The sequence below is a fragment of the Chiloscyllium plagiosum genome, chromosome 9 (genome assembly GCF_004010195.1).
Source record: "Chiloscyllium plagiosum isolate BGI_BamShark_2017 chromosome 9, ASM401019v2, whole genome shotgun sequence".
Classification (NCBI taxonomy): Eukaryota; Metazoa; Chordata; class Chondrichthyes; order Orectolobiformes; family Hemiscylliidae; genus Chiloscyllium; species Chiloscyllium plagiosum.
Window position 1 is genome coordinate 63,114,762 of NC_057718.1, and position 17,421 is coordinate 63,132,182.

A 17,421-nucleotide genomic window follows, 5' to 3' on the forward strand; every position below is an offset into this window, starting at 1 on the left:
GGTGTTAAGAGTAGAAGATACACATAACATGATGGAGTAGAGATTTAATCAGGCATTCTTGATCAGTTCAAGAAAACACTGGACAACCCAACACAAACTCTGTATCAAAAAAGAAATTAACACTTTATTCCTCCACATTCAAGTTCCTATTTATCCATCACTTACCATCTGTGGATCATTGGATCGGCTCACCCAACCGGAAATAAGCTTCAGGGTTTCCCTTTTTACTGTGCGCATACTTCTGATCAGGGGCTGTTTTGTAACGACATCACCTACAATATAACAGATATCAATGAAAATATAACATACCTTGCTGAGAGCCATTTCTTTTTCTAACCAACACACCTAGTTTGTAATGAATTTTCACATGACATTTCTATTCAGGGTGAAATCACAGTTGTAAGTTCCCCAACAAAATTTAATAAAAAACAAACCAAAATGTACAAACTCTGATCATTCGATTGAAATTGTACCAACATATATTTAATTCACATTGGAGATTAGTAAATTACAAGGATCAGAGATAACATACTTCATCATAGAGTAATACAGCATGGAAAGGGGCCCTTTGGCCTAAACGGGTCCATGCTGACCATGGTGCCCACTCAGCTAATTCCAAATGCCCGCATTTGGCCCATATCACACTAAACCCTTCTCATCCATGTACCAATCCACACTTTAAACAAAATGTTGCTATTGTACCTGCCTCAACCATTTTCTCTGGCAGCCCATTCCACATACCATATGCACCACTCTCTGCGGGAAGTTGCCGCCCTTCAGGTCCTCCTTAAATCTTTCCCCTCTCACTTTAAATCTATGCCCTCTAGTTTTCCATTCCGTGTGCCTGGGAAAACTATTATGTGCATTCATTCTATGCTACTCGTAATTTTGTACACCTCAATAAAGGTCAGCCCTCATTCTCCCATGTTCCATGGAATCTAGTCCTACCCTGGCCAACCTCTCCTTCTAACTCAGGCCTACTAGTCCAGGCAACATCCTTGTAAATCTTCTTTGCACCCCTTCCAGTCTAAGTCTTTCCTATAACAGGGTGATCAAAACTATACACAATGCTCCAAGTGCAGCCTCAACAACAACTTATATAACTGTAACAGAACATCCCAACTCCTATACTCAATGCCTCGACCAATAAAGGTTAGCACGCTTCTTCACCACCCTGTCTACCTGTGACGCCGCTTTTGAAGAACTATGTACTTGTACCCCTAGGTTCCTGTTCCACAACACTCCTCAGGACCGTATCCTTTATTGTACAAGTCTTAGCTTAGTTTGACTTTCCAAAAAGTGTAACACCTCACACTTATCTATATTGAATTGCATTTGCCAATCCTCAGCTCACTTCCTCATCTGATCAAGATCTCTTTGTACTTTTTGATCTCCCTCACTACCAACGACACCTCCTAATTTTATATCATCCGCAAACTTACTAATCATAGCTTGCACATTCAAATCCAGATCACTTAAGTAACAAATAACAAAGATCCCAGCACTGACCCTTATGGCACATCACTAGTCACAGGCTTTCTGTCCAAGAAATAACCTTCAACCATCATGCCAATTTTGAATCCAATTAGCCAGCTCTCCCTGGATCCCACGCAACCTAACCTTCATGACCAGCTGCTATGTGGGATCTTGTCAAAGGACTTACTGAAATCCATATAGACAACATCCACTACCTTATCCTCTTAATTACCTCTTCAAAAAACCCCAAGATTTGTCAGACATGACTTCCCACGCACAAATCCATGCTGACTACCCCTAATCTGACCTTGACTATCCAAATGTACTTCAACAAACAAAATGCCCAATCATCCTCTCAAAACATTAAAGTTTGGAAAGCATTGTACTCTTGGCACTGGATCTTAATTAGTATTAACGCTAGTTGACAGAAATTTAAACTGTAATCTTGTTTTTAAGAGTAAACAATTCCAATATTCTGACAAGCATTTAAAAAGCAACTAACAAAGCCTTTAAGAAATCAAGCAATTTTCTTATTCATGCTCATTTAACTTGTAAAACAATTTATCTTACTATGAATCCATCATTTCATATTAAACAAGCCTATTTTAGAAACACAAAATATTCAACCAACCATTTGTTTGAATTGCTGCTGAAATATTTTCACTGAGGCACTTGTATACATTCAACATATCCAGATATATTCGACCAAGCTGGATGACAAATGGGTGACCAACTGCTTTGCAAGCTCGAACATTAGTTTTCAGAATACTGCCAAGCTGTTTTACAGTTTCAGGATCCTTGAGAATGTCAACATTCTACAACAGAAAGGGGAAAAAAGAAATCAACTAATTGGTTTGTTCACTGGAGAAGTTCAGAAAGGAGATGCACCACATTCATTTTTTTTTGTTAAAAGCAAAAAGTTGCTAGATCATTGCAATGCACACAGGACAAAACTACAGGATTTAAATAAGGTTGAGTAATACATAAATGCTTCTAAATAATCAACACAATGGTCAAAAAACAATTTTGAAACAGAATTAGTCTGAAGGTTAATATATTCCTTAGAACTTATTTCTTCTTACAGAACACTGTTCAATGAATAATTCTGGAAGATGACGTTAGTTCCCATTATGATGGCTGTAAAACTATCAAACATTGTAAAACCCATTTGGTTCATTCATGTCCTTCAGGGAAAGCAATTTGCGACATGCCAAAATTGCTTACATGCAACTCAAGCCGACTCAACTACCCTCTGAAATGGTGAGCCACTCAAATCGAAGGATAATCAGGGACAGATAACAAATGCCAGTGATACCCACATCCCACAGCCAAATAAAATAAATGCTAAATGACCTCACCAATGCCCTGTCCATCCACATGACATCCCAACTCCTATACTCAATGCACTGACCAATGAAGGCAAGCGTGCCAAGTCTCCTTCACCACCCGCTATCTACCTGTAATGCCACTTTCGAAGAACTATGCACCTGCATCCCTACGTGTTTTTGTTCAGCACCACTCTCCAGGGCCCTACCATTAATAGTACAAGTCCTGCCCTGCTCTCCCTTACCAAAATCCAACAACTCACATTTATCTAAATAAATTCCATCTCCCAATCCTCAGCCCATCTGATCAAGATCCTGTTGTACTGAGATAATCTTCTTCACTATCCACTACACCAATTTTGGTGTCATCTGCAAACTCACTGACATAACGTCTATATTCACAAAGCAGTCTTTGGACTATGGGAGGAAAGTGGAGCACCTGGTGAAACCCATACAGACACAGAATCTGCAAATTCCACACAGACAGTGACCCAAGGCCAGAGCTGAACCTGGGCCCCTGGCACTGTGATGCTGCAGTAATGACCAGTAAGCCACCGTGCCATCTATTGTGTGCCACTTCCATGAAGACATCTGTAATGGCACATAGACCACACTGACCACAACTGGTTTACCATAATAAATCAATGGTTGATATGAGTCTAGAAAAACATGAGTTCCACAAAAGAGAATTCAGTACAGAGGGCAGAAAACAGAAATAGTTCCAGTCTTTGTTGTTTTAGCAATTCTAATTACACTTTTCCGTAAACCTCTTTCTAACGTCCATAACTTTTGATAGGGGTCAAAATTGTTGTCAGGGACTCATGAGGAAAGCTCAATACAGAGGAACCTCCATTATCTAGCATTCAATTATCCGAATATTGGATTATCCGGCAAGATTGCAAGGTCCCGATGCTTGGCTAAACTATGTAATCCAGTATTCAATTATCTGGAATTTGATTAGCTGAACGAAATACTCCCCGCCCACATCCTTCAGATAATCAACGTTCCTCTGTAAACACAGTTAGTAAAAGGAAACTGCAGTAACAGCATGGTGAAAAAAGGGAAACACTTTTTAAAATTTATGCAGAGTATGCCAATTACTCTGGTTTAAAAATGCAACTGGATTTCAAACAAAATCACACTTCCATGGCAAGAATTAAAATGAGAAATTAAATAAATGATTATAAACTTTCCAATATTTAAACAAAAATCCATTACTTACTTTAGTTGCCTGCTGAATTATACTGTCCCAGACCTGATTTGGCAGCATCATATATTTTTCTATTAAATGTTCTTGAACAGCCTGGTCAGTCTGAGCACCTATCATATAACCAACCGCCTCATAAAACGTGTGAACCTATGGACAATGAAAATATAAACATTTAAAAACACTATTAAACCAACATATTCTAAAAAATAATTTGCATGTTAGCCTTTCAATCAACATCTAAATTTATTTTTTATTTTCAAACCATTTTGTAGTCTTACCTGTTGTGGCTGAAGATCACAGATGATAGTATTTATATTATTCAGGATCTCATCAATGAATGGCATTACTTCACCAACTTGGACCTGAACAAAGTGTCGACGACATTTTTGTGCAATTTTAATGAAAGTATCACAAGCCATATCTTGAACTCCATCATGGGTTTCTAAATTCATAAGGTAAAATGAACATACTTTAAAAAAAAACTCTTTGACCCAAGGATTTTTTTTAACCATAAAAATGCTCAAATCTCAAAATTCAAATGCAATTTACTCAGGAACAGATCATTCTTTATATTGCATTAATAGAAAAACTACAATATTACAACAGAAACAGATAAAGCACATGAAATGTCACCTTATCCAGATGAGTATCATCTCAGAACCAAAAATGTTGTCGAGGTTTCGAATCCTATCTTAGACACGATGCCGTTACACAAGTTAACTTTAAATTCAAGACTAATGGAGCCTTCAAATCAAGAGCTCAGCTGTTTAGTCAGCAGTTTAAAAATAATGTTATAAAACAAAGTTGAGATTTTATTGCTGTAGTTTGGAACTTATGATACATAAAACAGCATTAAGTTCGCCTGTAAATCAACAGCTGCTCTGCCTCAAAGTAATCATTAATACAAGAAGCATTCAACACATTTATGCTGAAGCAAAAACAGAAATTGCTATAAAAGCTCAGCATGTCTGGCAGCAAGTGTAGAGAGAAATCAAGAGTTAACATTTCAGGCCCTTCCGCAGATTCCAGGGATGGCAGGACTGAGGTATGAAGACAGGCTGGTTCAGTGAGGACTACAAGATCACTTGAGTTTAGAAGAATGTATGCGCACGCGTGTGTGTGGGGGGGGGGGGGGGGATGCGGGAGATCTTATGGAAACAAAATTCTAATAGGACTACACAGTAAATGCAGGAAAGATGTCCCCGATGACCAGTGAGCCCAGAACCAGGGTCACAGTTTAAGAATACAGGGCAGGCCATTTTGGTCTGTGAAGCAAAGAGATTTCTTCAACCAGCGAGTGGCCAGCCAATGGAATTCTCTGTCACAGAAAGCAGCAGAGGTCAAAACACAATGTTTTCAAGGAAAAGGATATAGTTCTTGAGGCTGCAGGGATCAAAAAATGTATGGGGAGAAAGCAGAAACATGGCACTGAATTGGATAATCAGCCAGAATAATGAATGGTGGATTAGCCTGTACCTTTTCATACTCACTATGTTTCAATCACCGATTTAGTTTTTATTAAATGAATACGCTAAATAGATTAGTATATTTGTGAAATGACGACACCAGTCACAGCAAATAATCCATTACTTTTGCCAAAAAACTTTTCTTGTTTCAAATAGTGCATAAATAGTAACCATAAATTTCATGACATATGGGTTGTTCCCTTAATTTACATCTTCAAACAATATCATGAACACAACTTTGAAACGTACGATTTAGATGGAGTCGATGACTTGATCATATAGCTGGAGAAAAACAGCTGACCATTAATAGATTCGAAGAACTGAAACATTCTGAAACTTTTGTGCAAAATTCAGTGTTCAAATTAAACACATAAAAAAAGTATTCTACACAATTTTCACAAGCCAAAGTTCTGGTTCTACAAGTATTTTTAAATAATAATGCCTACAAAGTCCCTTTACATTCATTTCTAAGCAAAGGATCCAAATTCTAAGAATGCTGACTGTCAGCAATTTCTTTTAAATATGCACTTAAAAAAATATGTTTCTTCTTTTTCCAATCTAATAAACTTACCATGCATAAACTCAAAGAGTTTATTAACAACAGTCTTTAAAAACTTCCAGTGAGCTCTCAAGAAACGTGGATACTGACCCACAATATACATGATATTCGAAGCAATGATGGCTTTGTTATCTTTACCCCTTTTCTGCTCACACAGTCCTAAAAGATCCTGTGAAGTTAACAAGAATACATATCACAATTTGAACCCAAACAAAATCTGAGATTTAGACACTAAATTCAGAAATTGTGTTTGGGAGAGAAAAATAAAACAGAAGATATATAGCAATTAACAACTTTTTTCATCAGTGGATAGGTGAGAAAACACTGTCTTCTAATTAGTTTTATTTATTCTTGGGATATGGACATCACTGACTGGGCCAGCAATTGTGCCAATCCCTAGATCCCCTTGAGATAGTGGTGATGAGGCTGCCTTCTTAAAAACGCTGGAACTGATTTGCTGAAGACCCCTACAACGCTGACAGGGAGGGAGTTCTAGGATTTTGACACAGCTACAATAAAGGTACAGCAATATACTTTCATGTCAGGACACAGTGACTTGTAGGGGAACTTGCAGGTGTTCACATGTATTTAATGCCCATATCCCTCTAAATGGAAGTGATTTTAGGTTTGGTAAGTGCTGTCTAATACAATACAACCCTACTGTTAGTTAAGTAAAATTGCTTCAAAATGTTAAGTGGATCATTAGAGTGAGGACAGAAGGAAAAATAACATGTTTAATTATTTTCTCCATAGAATTGCTTTTAATTGTTATAATTGTCCTTGTACATGAATCACCCAGTTAGGGCCTATTGCTGGATACTGTAAATCAGAGACAAAAATAGAAATTGCTGGAAAAGCTCAGGAGATCTGGCAGCATCTGTGGAGAGAAATCAGAGTTAGCATTAGCTCAGTTGGCTGTACAGCTGGTTTGCAATGCAGAGTGACAACAATGGAGGTTCAAGTCCCACACCAGCTGAGGTTACCATGAAGGCCCCGTTTTCTCAACTTTGCTCCTCACCTGTGGCATTGTGACTCTCAAGTAAATCTCACCCGCAGTCACCTCTGAGACTATGGCAACTTTATGTTTTACCAAGGACAAAATAGGAACAGTCAAACTTTTGAGGAAGTACTACAAAACAACCTCGATTACCTGAGCGAGACGGGCATGGAGTATTTTGTTCAGATAATAGATAACATTTTTACGGAACCTTGAGATCTTGTTCAGATAATCCGAAATTCAGATAATTGATGTTTGGATACCCGAGGTTGCTCTATATAAATTTACTCAGAGACAGATAGAGTAAGTACCCAGGAGAATCTTGGAGAAGTGAAAAAACTGTAGGATTTTGAATATCCCGATATTAACTGAGATCGTTTTAGTTTGAAAGGAATTGGCAGAGAATATCCCTTGTCATGCATTAAGGAGAATTTATTTAGCATACCGTAAGACCAACAACAATAAAAGCACAGGAAGTTCTGAAGGGTCACTGGTCTCAAAAAATTGTTAACACTGCTTTCTCTCCAAACCTGCTGAGTTTCTCCAGCAATTTCTGTGTTTTGTTTCAGATCTTTAGCATCTGCAGTTCTTTATTTTGGTTCAGAGAAGTTTAGGACTTAGTTTTAGGAAATGACATTGAGCAGGTCAAAAGACTTGCCAGTGGGAGCATTTTAGTGGTAGTCCTCAAAATCCAGGTGGCTTTCACATGACTACAAAAAAGGTCAGATAGATCAGGAGATAAGAGTCCTAAACTGGGGCAACACGAATTTTATTAAGCTGAATGATTTAGCAAGAGTTGACTGGCAACAGCTATGTGAGATAAATCAGAGTTAAAGTAATGGGGGGGGGGGGGAGGGGCACACAAATGAAGTCAAACTCAAGGTATTAATGTGAACATGCTTTCAGAAAGAAAAACAACTGAGATGGCCAAATCCAGAGACTCCTAGACTTAAAGAAACTTAAAGGCAGAGAAGGAAAGCCTATGTTTACCCACAGAACCTGATAATAGAAAATGCTGCAAGTGTAGCATGTGGACAAGGGAAATCGAACAGCAAATTAAAGGTAGCAAAAAAAACCACAGGAAAAGACATTAGCAAGCAAATCAAAGGTAAACCCAGTAGAGGAAAACAAAAGGGAACTACAGGCCACGTAAAAGTCCAAAAAGGCAACCTTTGTAAAGAGGCAGACATTGCACAGTGCTTAATGAAAAGTTTGTATTGTCTTCACAAAGGGTGGGACCATGCAGTTAGTTCTCAGTTCTGGAGGAGTGAGAAGTATTTGACGCAATAAGCATAGGACGTGAGGAAGAATGAATGGGATGCGCATGCACTGAAGTAGTAAATCATGGGGTTCGAATGAAATGTACACCGACCGTTAAAAGAAGTCAGGGAGAAAATAGTGAAAGATCTAACCCTTTTCCAATCCTCACAGGATACAGGTGCAGTGTCAGAGATTTGGAGGACTGACTTTGTACCTTTGTTTAAAAAGGAAGCAAGGGATAGACCCAATAAGTACAAATTAGCCAGTCTAAATTTAGTATTGGGCAAATTGTTGGAATCAATTGAGAGGGCAGATAAACTGTCATTTAGAAAGAATCAAGGATAGTCAGCTTGAACTTGACAAGGGAAGACCATATCTGACTAACAACTGTGAAGAGGTAACAAGCAGGATTGAGGAGGCAGCGCTATTTACATAGTCCATAAAGATTATGCCAAGGCTTTTGATAAGGTCCCACATGACAGACAAGTTGAAAAGAATGCTGGGGAATGCAGCAAACTGAATACAAAATTGTCTCAGTGGTAGGAACAAAGGATGGTGGAGAAGATCAATTTTGCAGACAAGAAATTCACTATGTGGTTGATAGCAAGGAGGGTAGCTGCAGATTGCAGGAAGATATCAGTAGACCGCTTAGGTAGACAGAGAAGTGGCAGATGAAATTAAACCTAAAAATGGGAGAAGATGCATTTGGGGTAGTCAGATAAGGCAAGATAATGCGTAACTAGTGGGGAAATATTGAGAAATGGAGGGAAGGTTAGAAATTTCAGATTAAGTGTCCATTTATACCTGAAGATAGCAGAACAGGTTAATAGATTGGTTAAAGATGGAATTAGGAATTCCTTCTTTTATCAGCTGAGGTACAGAATACCCAAGTGAAGGGAGGTTATGCTGGAACTGTATATATTATTAGTTGGGCCAAACAGGAGGACTGTGCACAGTTCCAGTAACCCCATTACATGTAATTGCACTCCAGAAAATACAGACTAAATTTACATAAATGGTGGCATGAAGACTAGAAAAATGCAGTTATGGGGGAAGAGATTGGAGAGACTGAGATTGTTTCTCCTTAGTACAAATGGAGGTTGAGAGGTGATCTAATTGAGATGTACAAAACCTAAGGAAGCTGGACAGTGTGGACAAGAATGAACTACTTACCTTAGCACAGAGGTCAGTGACTAGCAAGTGTAGATTTAAACTGAGTGATAGAACAATTATAGGATAGATTAAGAAATGGGAAGGCAATGGCCTAGTGGCATTACTGCCAGACTATTAATCCAGAGATCTAAATGTCTGGGGACCCAGGTATGAATCCCGCCACAGCTGATGGTGGAATTTGAACTCAAAAAGAAAATCTGGAAGAAAGAATCTATCGACCATGAAATCATTGATGACTGTCAGAAAAACACACCTGGTTCACTAATGTCCTTCAGGGAAGGAAATCTGCCATCCTCACCAGGTCTGGTCTACATGTGACTTCAGACCCACAGCAATGTGGCTGCCTCTCTCCTGCCATCTAAAACTGCCTAGCAAGCCATTTCTGTTGTACTAATTGCTACAAAGTCTCAAAGAAATGAAACCGTACGCATTACCTGGCATTTACCGAGGCAGTAGAAAACACAATGGCAGAAACAGGGTTGTCAACCCTGCAAAGTCCTCCTCACTAACATTTGGGCTGACAGTTCTACACACACACACACACGGTGATGTCTTGTCTCACTGGTAGGTCAGACCCAGCCAAAGTGGCGGCACGGTGATATACAGTCAGGCAGGTATTGCTCTGGGAGTCCTCAACACTGATTCTGGACCCATTAAGTCTCATGACTTCAAAAGGAAAGGAAACCAAGGCAAAGAAACCTCTTGCTGAATAACATATTCCGCCCTCCCTCAGCTAATGAATCAGTATTCCATGTTGAACACTTAGAGGAAGCACAGAGGCTGGCAAGGGCACAAAATGCACTCTGGGTGGGGATTTTAGTGCCCACCGATAGAGCTGGTCGGGTCCTAAAGGACATAGTCGCTAGACTGGGTCTGTGGCAGGTGGTGAAGGAACCAAGAGGGCAAAACATACTTGACCTCACCCTTACTAATCTGCCAGCTGCAAATGCATCTGTCCATGATAGTATTGATAAGGGTGACTACTGAACACAGTCCTTGTGAAACAAAGTCCTGCTTTCACATTGAAAATAACCTCCATCGTGTTGTGTGGCACTATCACTACGCAAAATGGGACAGACTTCAAACAGATCTAGCAACTCAAGACTGGGCATCCATGAGGCACTGTGGGCCACTAACAGCAGAATTGTACTCCAGCACAACCTGTAACCATATCCCCCACTCAACCGTTACCATCAAGCCAGGAGATCAACCCTAGTCCAATGGAGAGTGCAGGAGAGCATGCCAAGAGCTGCACCAGGCATACCCGAAGATGAGGTGTCAACCTGGTGAAGCCACCAAACAGGACTAATTGCATGCCAAACATCATGAGCAGCAAGTGATAGACACATCTAAGCAATCCCATAACCAATGGATCAAATCTAAGCTCCGCAGTCCTGCCACATCCAGTCGTGAATGGTAGTGGACGATTAAACAACCCACTGGACCTGGAGGCTCCATGAATATCTCCATCCTCAATGATTTGTTGGGCCCCTGCATCAATGTAGAAAATGAGGCTGAAGCTTTTGCAGCAATCTTCAGCCAAAAGTGTTGAATGGATGATCCATCTCGGCATCCTCCAGGTGTCCCCAGCATTACAGATATCAGTTGAATCCACATATCAAGAAACAGTTGGAGGCACTGGATACTTAAAAGACTATGGGCCCCGATAACAGTCCAGCAATAGTACTGAAGACTTGTGCTCCAGAACTTGCCGCTCCCCTAGCCAAACTGTACCAGTATAGTTACAACACTGGCATCTACCCAACAATGTGGAAAATTGCCCAAATATGTCCTGCACATAAAAGGCAGGACAAATCCAACCTAGCCAATTACTGCCCAATTAGACCACTCTCGCTCATCAGTAAAGTGATGGAAGGTGGCATCAGTGCTATCAAGCAGCACCTGCTCAGCAATAACATTCGGAGACGCCCAATTTGTGCTCTGCCATGGTCACTCAGCTCCTCACCTCACTACAGCCTAGGTTCAAACATGGATAAAAAGCTGAATTCCAGAGGAGAGAGTGACAGCCCTTGACACTAAGGCTGCAATCAAACAAGTGTGGCATCAAGGAGCCTCAGCAAAACTGTGATCAATGGATATCGGGGCACTCTCCGGTGGTTAGAGTCATACCTGACATAGGAAGATGGTAGTGGTTATTGAAGGTCAATCATTCTCAGTTCCAGGACATTCTCATGGTAGTGTCCTAGGCCCAACCATCTTCAGCTGCTTCATCAATGACCTTCCCTCCATCATAAAGTTAGAATGGGGATGTTCGTCAATGATTGCATCATGTTCAGCAGCATTTGCAATTCCTCAGAACTGAAGCAGTCTGTGTCCAAAAGCAACAAGATGTGGACAATATCTTGGCTTGGGCTGACAAGGAGCAAGTAACATTCACGACACACAAATGCCAGGCTATGACCATCACCAACGAGAGACAATCTACCACCCCTCGAATCCCATAGTGTGAGATTCAGTGATTGTAACACCATCAACATCCCGAGAGTTATCACTGATCAGAAACTCAACTGGACTCACCCCATAAAAATGGAGTGGCTACAAGAACAGGTCATAGGCTAGAAATGCTGCAGTGAGTAACTCACCTCCTGACTCCTCAAAACCTGTCCATCATTTACAAGGCACAAGTCAGGAATTGATGGGATACTCTACACTTGCCTGGACGAGTGCAGCGCCAACAACACAAGAAGCTTGACACCATCTAGGATGAAGCAGCCCACTTGACTGGTACCACATCCACTCCCTGCACCACTGATGCTCAGTAGCAGTGTGTACTCTCTCTGATGCACTGCAGAAATTCACCAAAGGTCCTCAGACAGCACCTTCGAAGCTCACAACCACTTCCCTCTACGCAGCAGATATATAGGAACACCACCACTTTCAAGTTTGTCTCTAAGTCACTCACAATACTGACTTGGAATTATATCACTGTCCTTTCATGTCACTGGGTCAAAATCCTGGAATTCTCTCCCCAGTGGCATTTTGGATCAACCTTGGCGGACTGCAGTGATTCAGAAAGGCAGCTCAGCACCACATTCTCAAGGGCAACAAAGGATGGGCAATAAATGTTGGCCAGCCAGTGACACCCACAGCCCAAAAAAGTGAATAAATAAAAAATATATTTTATCCAAAAGGGTGACAGATATCTGAAACATATTGCCTGAAAAGTAGATGAAGAACTCTTAAGCCTTTAAAAAAGATGCCGTAACCTGCAGGATTATGTACTAAAAACTGGAACGTGGGATTAGGCTGGGCGATTCATTTTTTCAGCTGGTACAATCACGACAGAATGGATGTAAACTGACTATAATTTTTAGGGTTTTTACAACAGTTCAGGGCATTGATAAGAAAGCACAGAATTGTGTGGTTTTGGTAGTCTTGCTCAAGAAAGGATAAATGCTCATTGGAAACAGTTAGATGGTGGCTGACTTCACTGCTTCCTGGGATGAAGAGTTTTGCTGTATGAGGAAAGTTGGAGCCTATGTTCATTGTACTTTAGAAGAACCAGAGGGAATCTGACCGAAACAAAGTTTCATTGGGACATTTTCAGGGTGCAATTGGGGGGGGGGGAACGGACCAAGTTCCTGCTGTCAATATAAATAAAGACTTTTCAATACCAATTACACAACTCCAACCACCTTGTGTTTACTTGTACTGCTTTCTTTAGTTCTATGTATTTGCTCTATCATTCTGTGCAGTGAGCACCAACAGCAAAGTCTCTGCTTTAAACATGCTTTCTTACATATACTAAGGGGCATTGCTCTCAAGTTCACATTTCTTTTCTCAAGCAACACATTGCTGACACTTCAGGAACATACTACTATTCAAAACTATCTATTCTGTGGACATCACAATTGAAGTATCAACACATGTACCAGTATTCTGCTCAACCAATACAAACACAAACACACTGGGCATTCTGATTAGTTCTCCATGCATTAGATCTGGCAAATTTACTGGAAATAGATTGTCACAGTATTTTGCAATCCTCACTTTATTGACATGTATGCAATTGCGTTACCCAACAAAAACAAACTTCCAACTTTCTAAATAAAGTCATTAGAAATATAACACTTACTTTTATTACAGTCACCAGAAATCTCTTCTCATCTTCCTCATGCATAGCGCCACTAATTGAGCCAATAGCCCAACAGAGGGTGTTCAAATTTTTCCATGACCATTCAGTACCATTTACCTGGTTGTGAAGTTTGTCGGTCATAATACGTTCTGTATCTGCATAATCCAAATGAGTAAGGTATACTGCAAACAAAAAAAAAATTCTAGAACAGTTTATTCTCCTTGCAGATCCACTATGAAGATAGCTTATATTTTGCTAAAAGCAACTTACAGGAATGTAGGGATAGAAATACACCACTTATGTTCAACGCTGATCTACCATTCAATGAGATCATGGTCAATGTGCTAAATAATTTAACCTGCCCAAACTTTTCTTATATCCCTCAGCATCTTTATGCTCAACAACCCATCAACCTCAATTTCAAAACTGACCGACTTGGCACTAACTTCCACTTGCAGAAGAGTTCCAAACTTCTACCAGACTTTGCCTGGAGGAAGTTATTTCTAACTTTACTCAAAAGGTTTGCATCGAATATTTAAGCTATGCCCCCAGATCCCAGACTCCCCACACAGCAGAAAGTGTTTTGGTCCATTGAAAAATGTTGATACTTCATTTAAACCTTGTATAGTAAGAGCTTCAACAAACAAAAAGAGGAAGTCCTTCAAATTCTAAAATAGCTGATAAAAATGGACACTAGATGCACAGACAGGGCTAGTGACAGCTACTCATTACAAGCTTCAAGATGCATTCATGCATGCACCCTGGGTGTCACATGCTGGATGCAATGATGTTAGCATCAGCACATGCACAAATTGCTCCAACCTTATTTCATATTAGCTTTTAAAAGTGATGACCAATCCTATATACTGCCTCTACTTCCACTTGCATTCTCTTACATCTCCTTGAGCTACTTCAATTGTGGCTAGTTGATCCCATAAGTCTGGTATTTTGTCCCCATGTGGCACATGTTTTCCTCCTGGCTGAATATTTAAAATTAGTTATTTAACTCTAATACAGCCTTAGTGAACAGTCTCTGTTGAACTTAGCAGTTATTAACCTTTATTCTTTCCACAGTAATTTCCAGAATACTACCTAAAAATGTGAAAAACATCCTGGGGACACTAACAATGGCCAGTTTCCAATTTAAATTTTTTTCCCACTCATTACAATTATTCTGAAAATTTCCATTGCTTCCAACTACTGTCATCTTCCTCTGTGCTTGCGTGCTCTTTCTTCCACCGAGACATGGAATTTTAACTAGTCGCAGCAATATTAAAACATAAGTTCAGCCACAACGAGAGGGTCAGTCTGTTGGAGAGTGATACTGAGAAGTTAATAATGGGTACAAGGAATTGGCATAAATCAGAAGAGGCAAAGAGACCAAAACTGGACATAACACTTCAGTGACATATAACCAGGGCTCCATATAATTGTATTAAGATATCTTATACACACAATTTCTCTTGTAAGCCAGCATATCATTTGGATGAAATGCTTATTATGCTTGCATGTTAATGTTCATTAACTGATGAACAAGGACCTCAACTCCCTTTGGAGGATCAAGCCCTCTTAGTCTCACACCATTTAAAAAACATTATTTCCATTTTTGCCAAAGTCGATGACTTCAGATTTCTCCATACAGTATTGTGTGTCAATTTGAGGCCCATTCACCTAGTCTCTCCAAAGCCCCTTGAATATCCTTACATCTTTTAACTCTCACTTCCATCTATTTTTGCTATCATCCACAAACTCGAAGTGTTAGTTTTTATCATATTCCCAAATATTTGACAGACTTTATAAACAGTTGGGGATTAAGCACCAATTCTTGTAGTACCCCACTAACACGTTAACCAGAAAATGATACATTCACCCTTATTAGGCTTTTTGCCCGATGACCAGTTTTCAATATGCCAATATATTCTCCCAAACTCCATCCGTACTAATTTTGCTTACCAATCTTATGTGGGACTTTATAAAAAGCTTTCTGAAAATCTAATGCATCATATCCACTAGTTCTCCCTTGTCAATCCTTCAAGTTACATCCTAAAAACTCCAAAAGGTTTATTAAACATGATTTCAATTTTATAGATCCATGTTGACTGTCCAATCCTAACACTGTGTCCTGTTATCACATCCCTATTACAGATTCTAGTATTTACTTTATGACTGATGTGAGGCATTAGTTCAGTTTTCTCTCTCCCTCCTTTCTTAAAGAGAGTGGGAAAGGCATCACAAAAAAATCTTACTACTCAAGGTAAGACCTCATGGTTAGTGACTGGTTCGCCAACAGGAAACAGTGAGTCAGGTTAAATGAGTCATAAAGCTGTACAGCACGGAAACAGACCCTTCAGTCCAACTTTTCCAAGCAGACCTGCTATCCTGAATTAATCTAGTCCCACTTGCCAGCATTTGGGCATATCCCTTTAAACCTTTCCTATTCATATACCCATCCAGATGTGTTTTAAAGGTTCTAATTGTGCTAGTCTCTACCACTTCCTCTTGCAGCTCATTCCATACACGCACCATTCTCTGCGTGATAAAGTTGCCTTTAGGTCCCTTTTAAATCTTTTCTCTCTCACGCTAAATCTATGCCATCTAGTTTGGGACTCCATCCCCCAGCCCCAATAAAGGCAAGCATACCAAACACCACCTTCACTATAGAGTCTACCTGCAACACTACTTTCAAGGCTCTACAAATGTGCATTCCAAAGGTCTCTTTGTTCATCAACACACCCCAGGACCTGACCATTAAATGTATAAGTCCAGCCCGATTTGCCTTTCCAAAATGCAGCACCTCACATTTATCCACTCCTCGGCTCAATGATCATCTGATCAAGATCCCATGGTACTGAGATAACATTCTTTGCTGTCCACTACACAACCAATTTTGGTGTCATCAGCAAACTTACTAACCACACTTCCAAAAGGTATCCTCCACCACCAGCCTCCCTCTTCTCACGTCGAGCCAGTTCCGTATTCAAATGGATAGTTCTCCCTATATTCCATGTGATTTAACTTTCCTACCCAGTCTACCATACAGAATCTAGTCAAATGCCTAGGTGAGATCTGTATAGATCATACCCAAAACGGAGTCATTTTCAAACTGAAGAATTGTAACTAGTAGAATTACAGATGGATTTACGAGGAGGCCTCAACTACCTACAATCAAAATACCAAATCTTCAAAGGAACAACCTATTTGCTGATGGTCAATGTTTGAGTTCTGACTAAATTACAAGCATGTACAAAAAAAAAGGTGACCTCCAGAGGTGAAGGGAGAGTGACAGCCCTTCATCTCAAGGCAGCATGCGACTAAATGTGTCATCAAGGAGTCCTACGAAAACTGAGCTCATGAAGATCAAGGGACAACTCTGCTGGGTGGAAGTCATAAGACGACAACTGTGGTTGCTGGAAATCAATAGTCTCAGCCCCAGGAATTCCTCCAAGAAGTGTCCTAGAACCATACATTAGCTACTTCATCAAATTATCCTCCCTCCAACCCAAGACTGGATATTTGCATAACAATCAGCTTATTCACATTTGTGATGTTGAAAACGTCTATATCGATTTTCAGGAAGACCTGGACAACATCCAGGCTTGGTGTGATTAATGTCAAGTAACATACTTGTCTCAAGTTCATGTAATAACTATTTCCAAAAAGAGAAACTATCATTCCTAGGCATTCAATGGCTTTATCATTGATGAATTCCTCACTATCAACATCCTAAGGGGTTTTTACATGGTAATGACAAAGACGTGACAGAGGAGTGGCCAGTGCTTGGAATGGGAATCTACCAGGTAAGACAGTGGAATAGCTATGATGGAGCTTCTGGGGGTGATTCAGGAGGCATAGCAAAAAT

General features: G+C 40.0%; 1 protein-coding gene across 5 annotated transcripts in view; it reads right to left on the bottom strand.

Annotated features, from left to right (window-relative positions):
- LOC122552899 (exportin-1) overlaps positions 1 to 17,421 on the bottom strand; it is a 79,421-nt gene that overhangs the window by 26,604 nt on the left and 35,396 nt on the right. For all 5 annotated transcript variants that reach the window (XM_043696079.1, XM_043696078.1, XM_043696081.1 and 2 more), the window contains 6 exons: positions 13,563 to 13,744; positions 6,049 to 6,205; positions 4,290 to 4,453; positions 4,024 to 4,158; positions 2,108 to 2,291; positions 166 to 272 (listed from right to left, as the gene is read on the bottom strand). In XM_043696079.1, the coding sequence (XP_043552014.1) occupies positions 166 to 272; positions 2,108 to 2,291; positions 4,024 to 4,158; positions 4,290 to 4,453; positions 6,049 to 6,205; positions 13,563 to 13,744 (929 nt within the window). The remainder of the gene's footprint in view (positions 1 to 165; positions 273 to 2,107; positions 2,292 to 4,023; positions 4,159 to 4,289; positions 4,454 to 6,048; positions 6,206 to 13,562; positions 13,745 to 17,421) is intronic.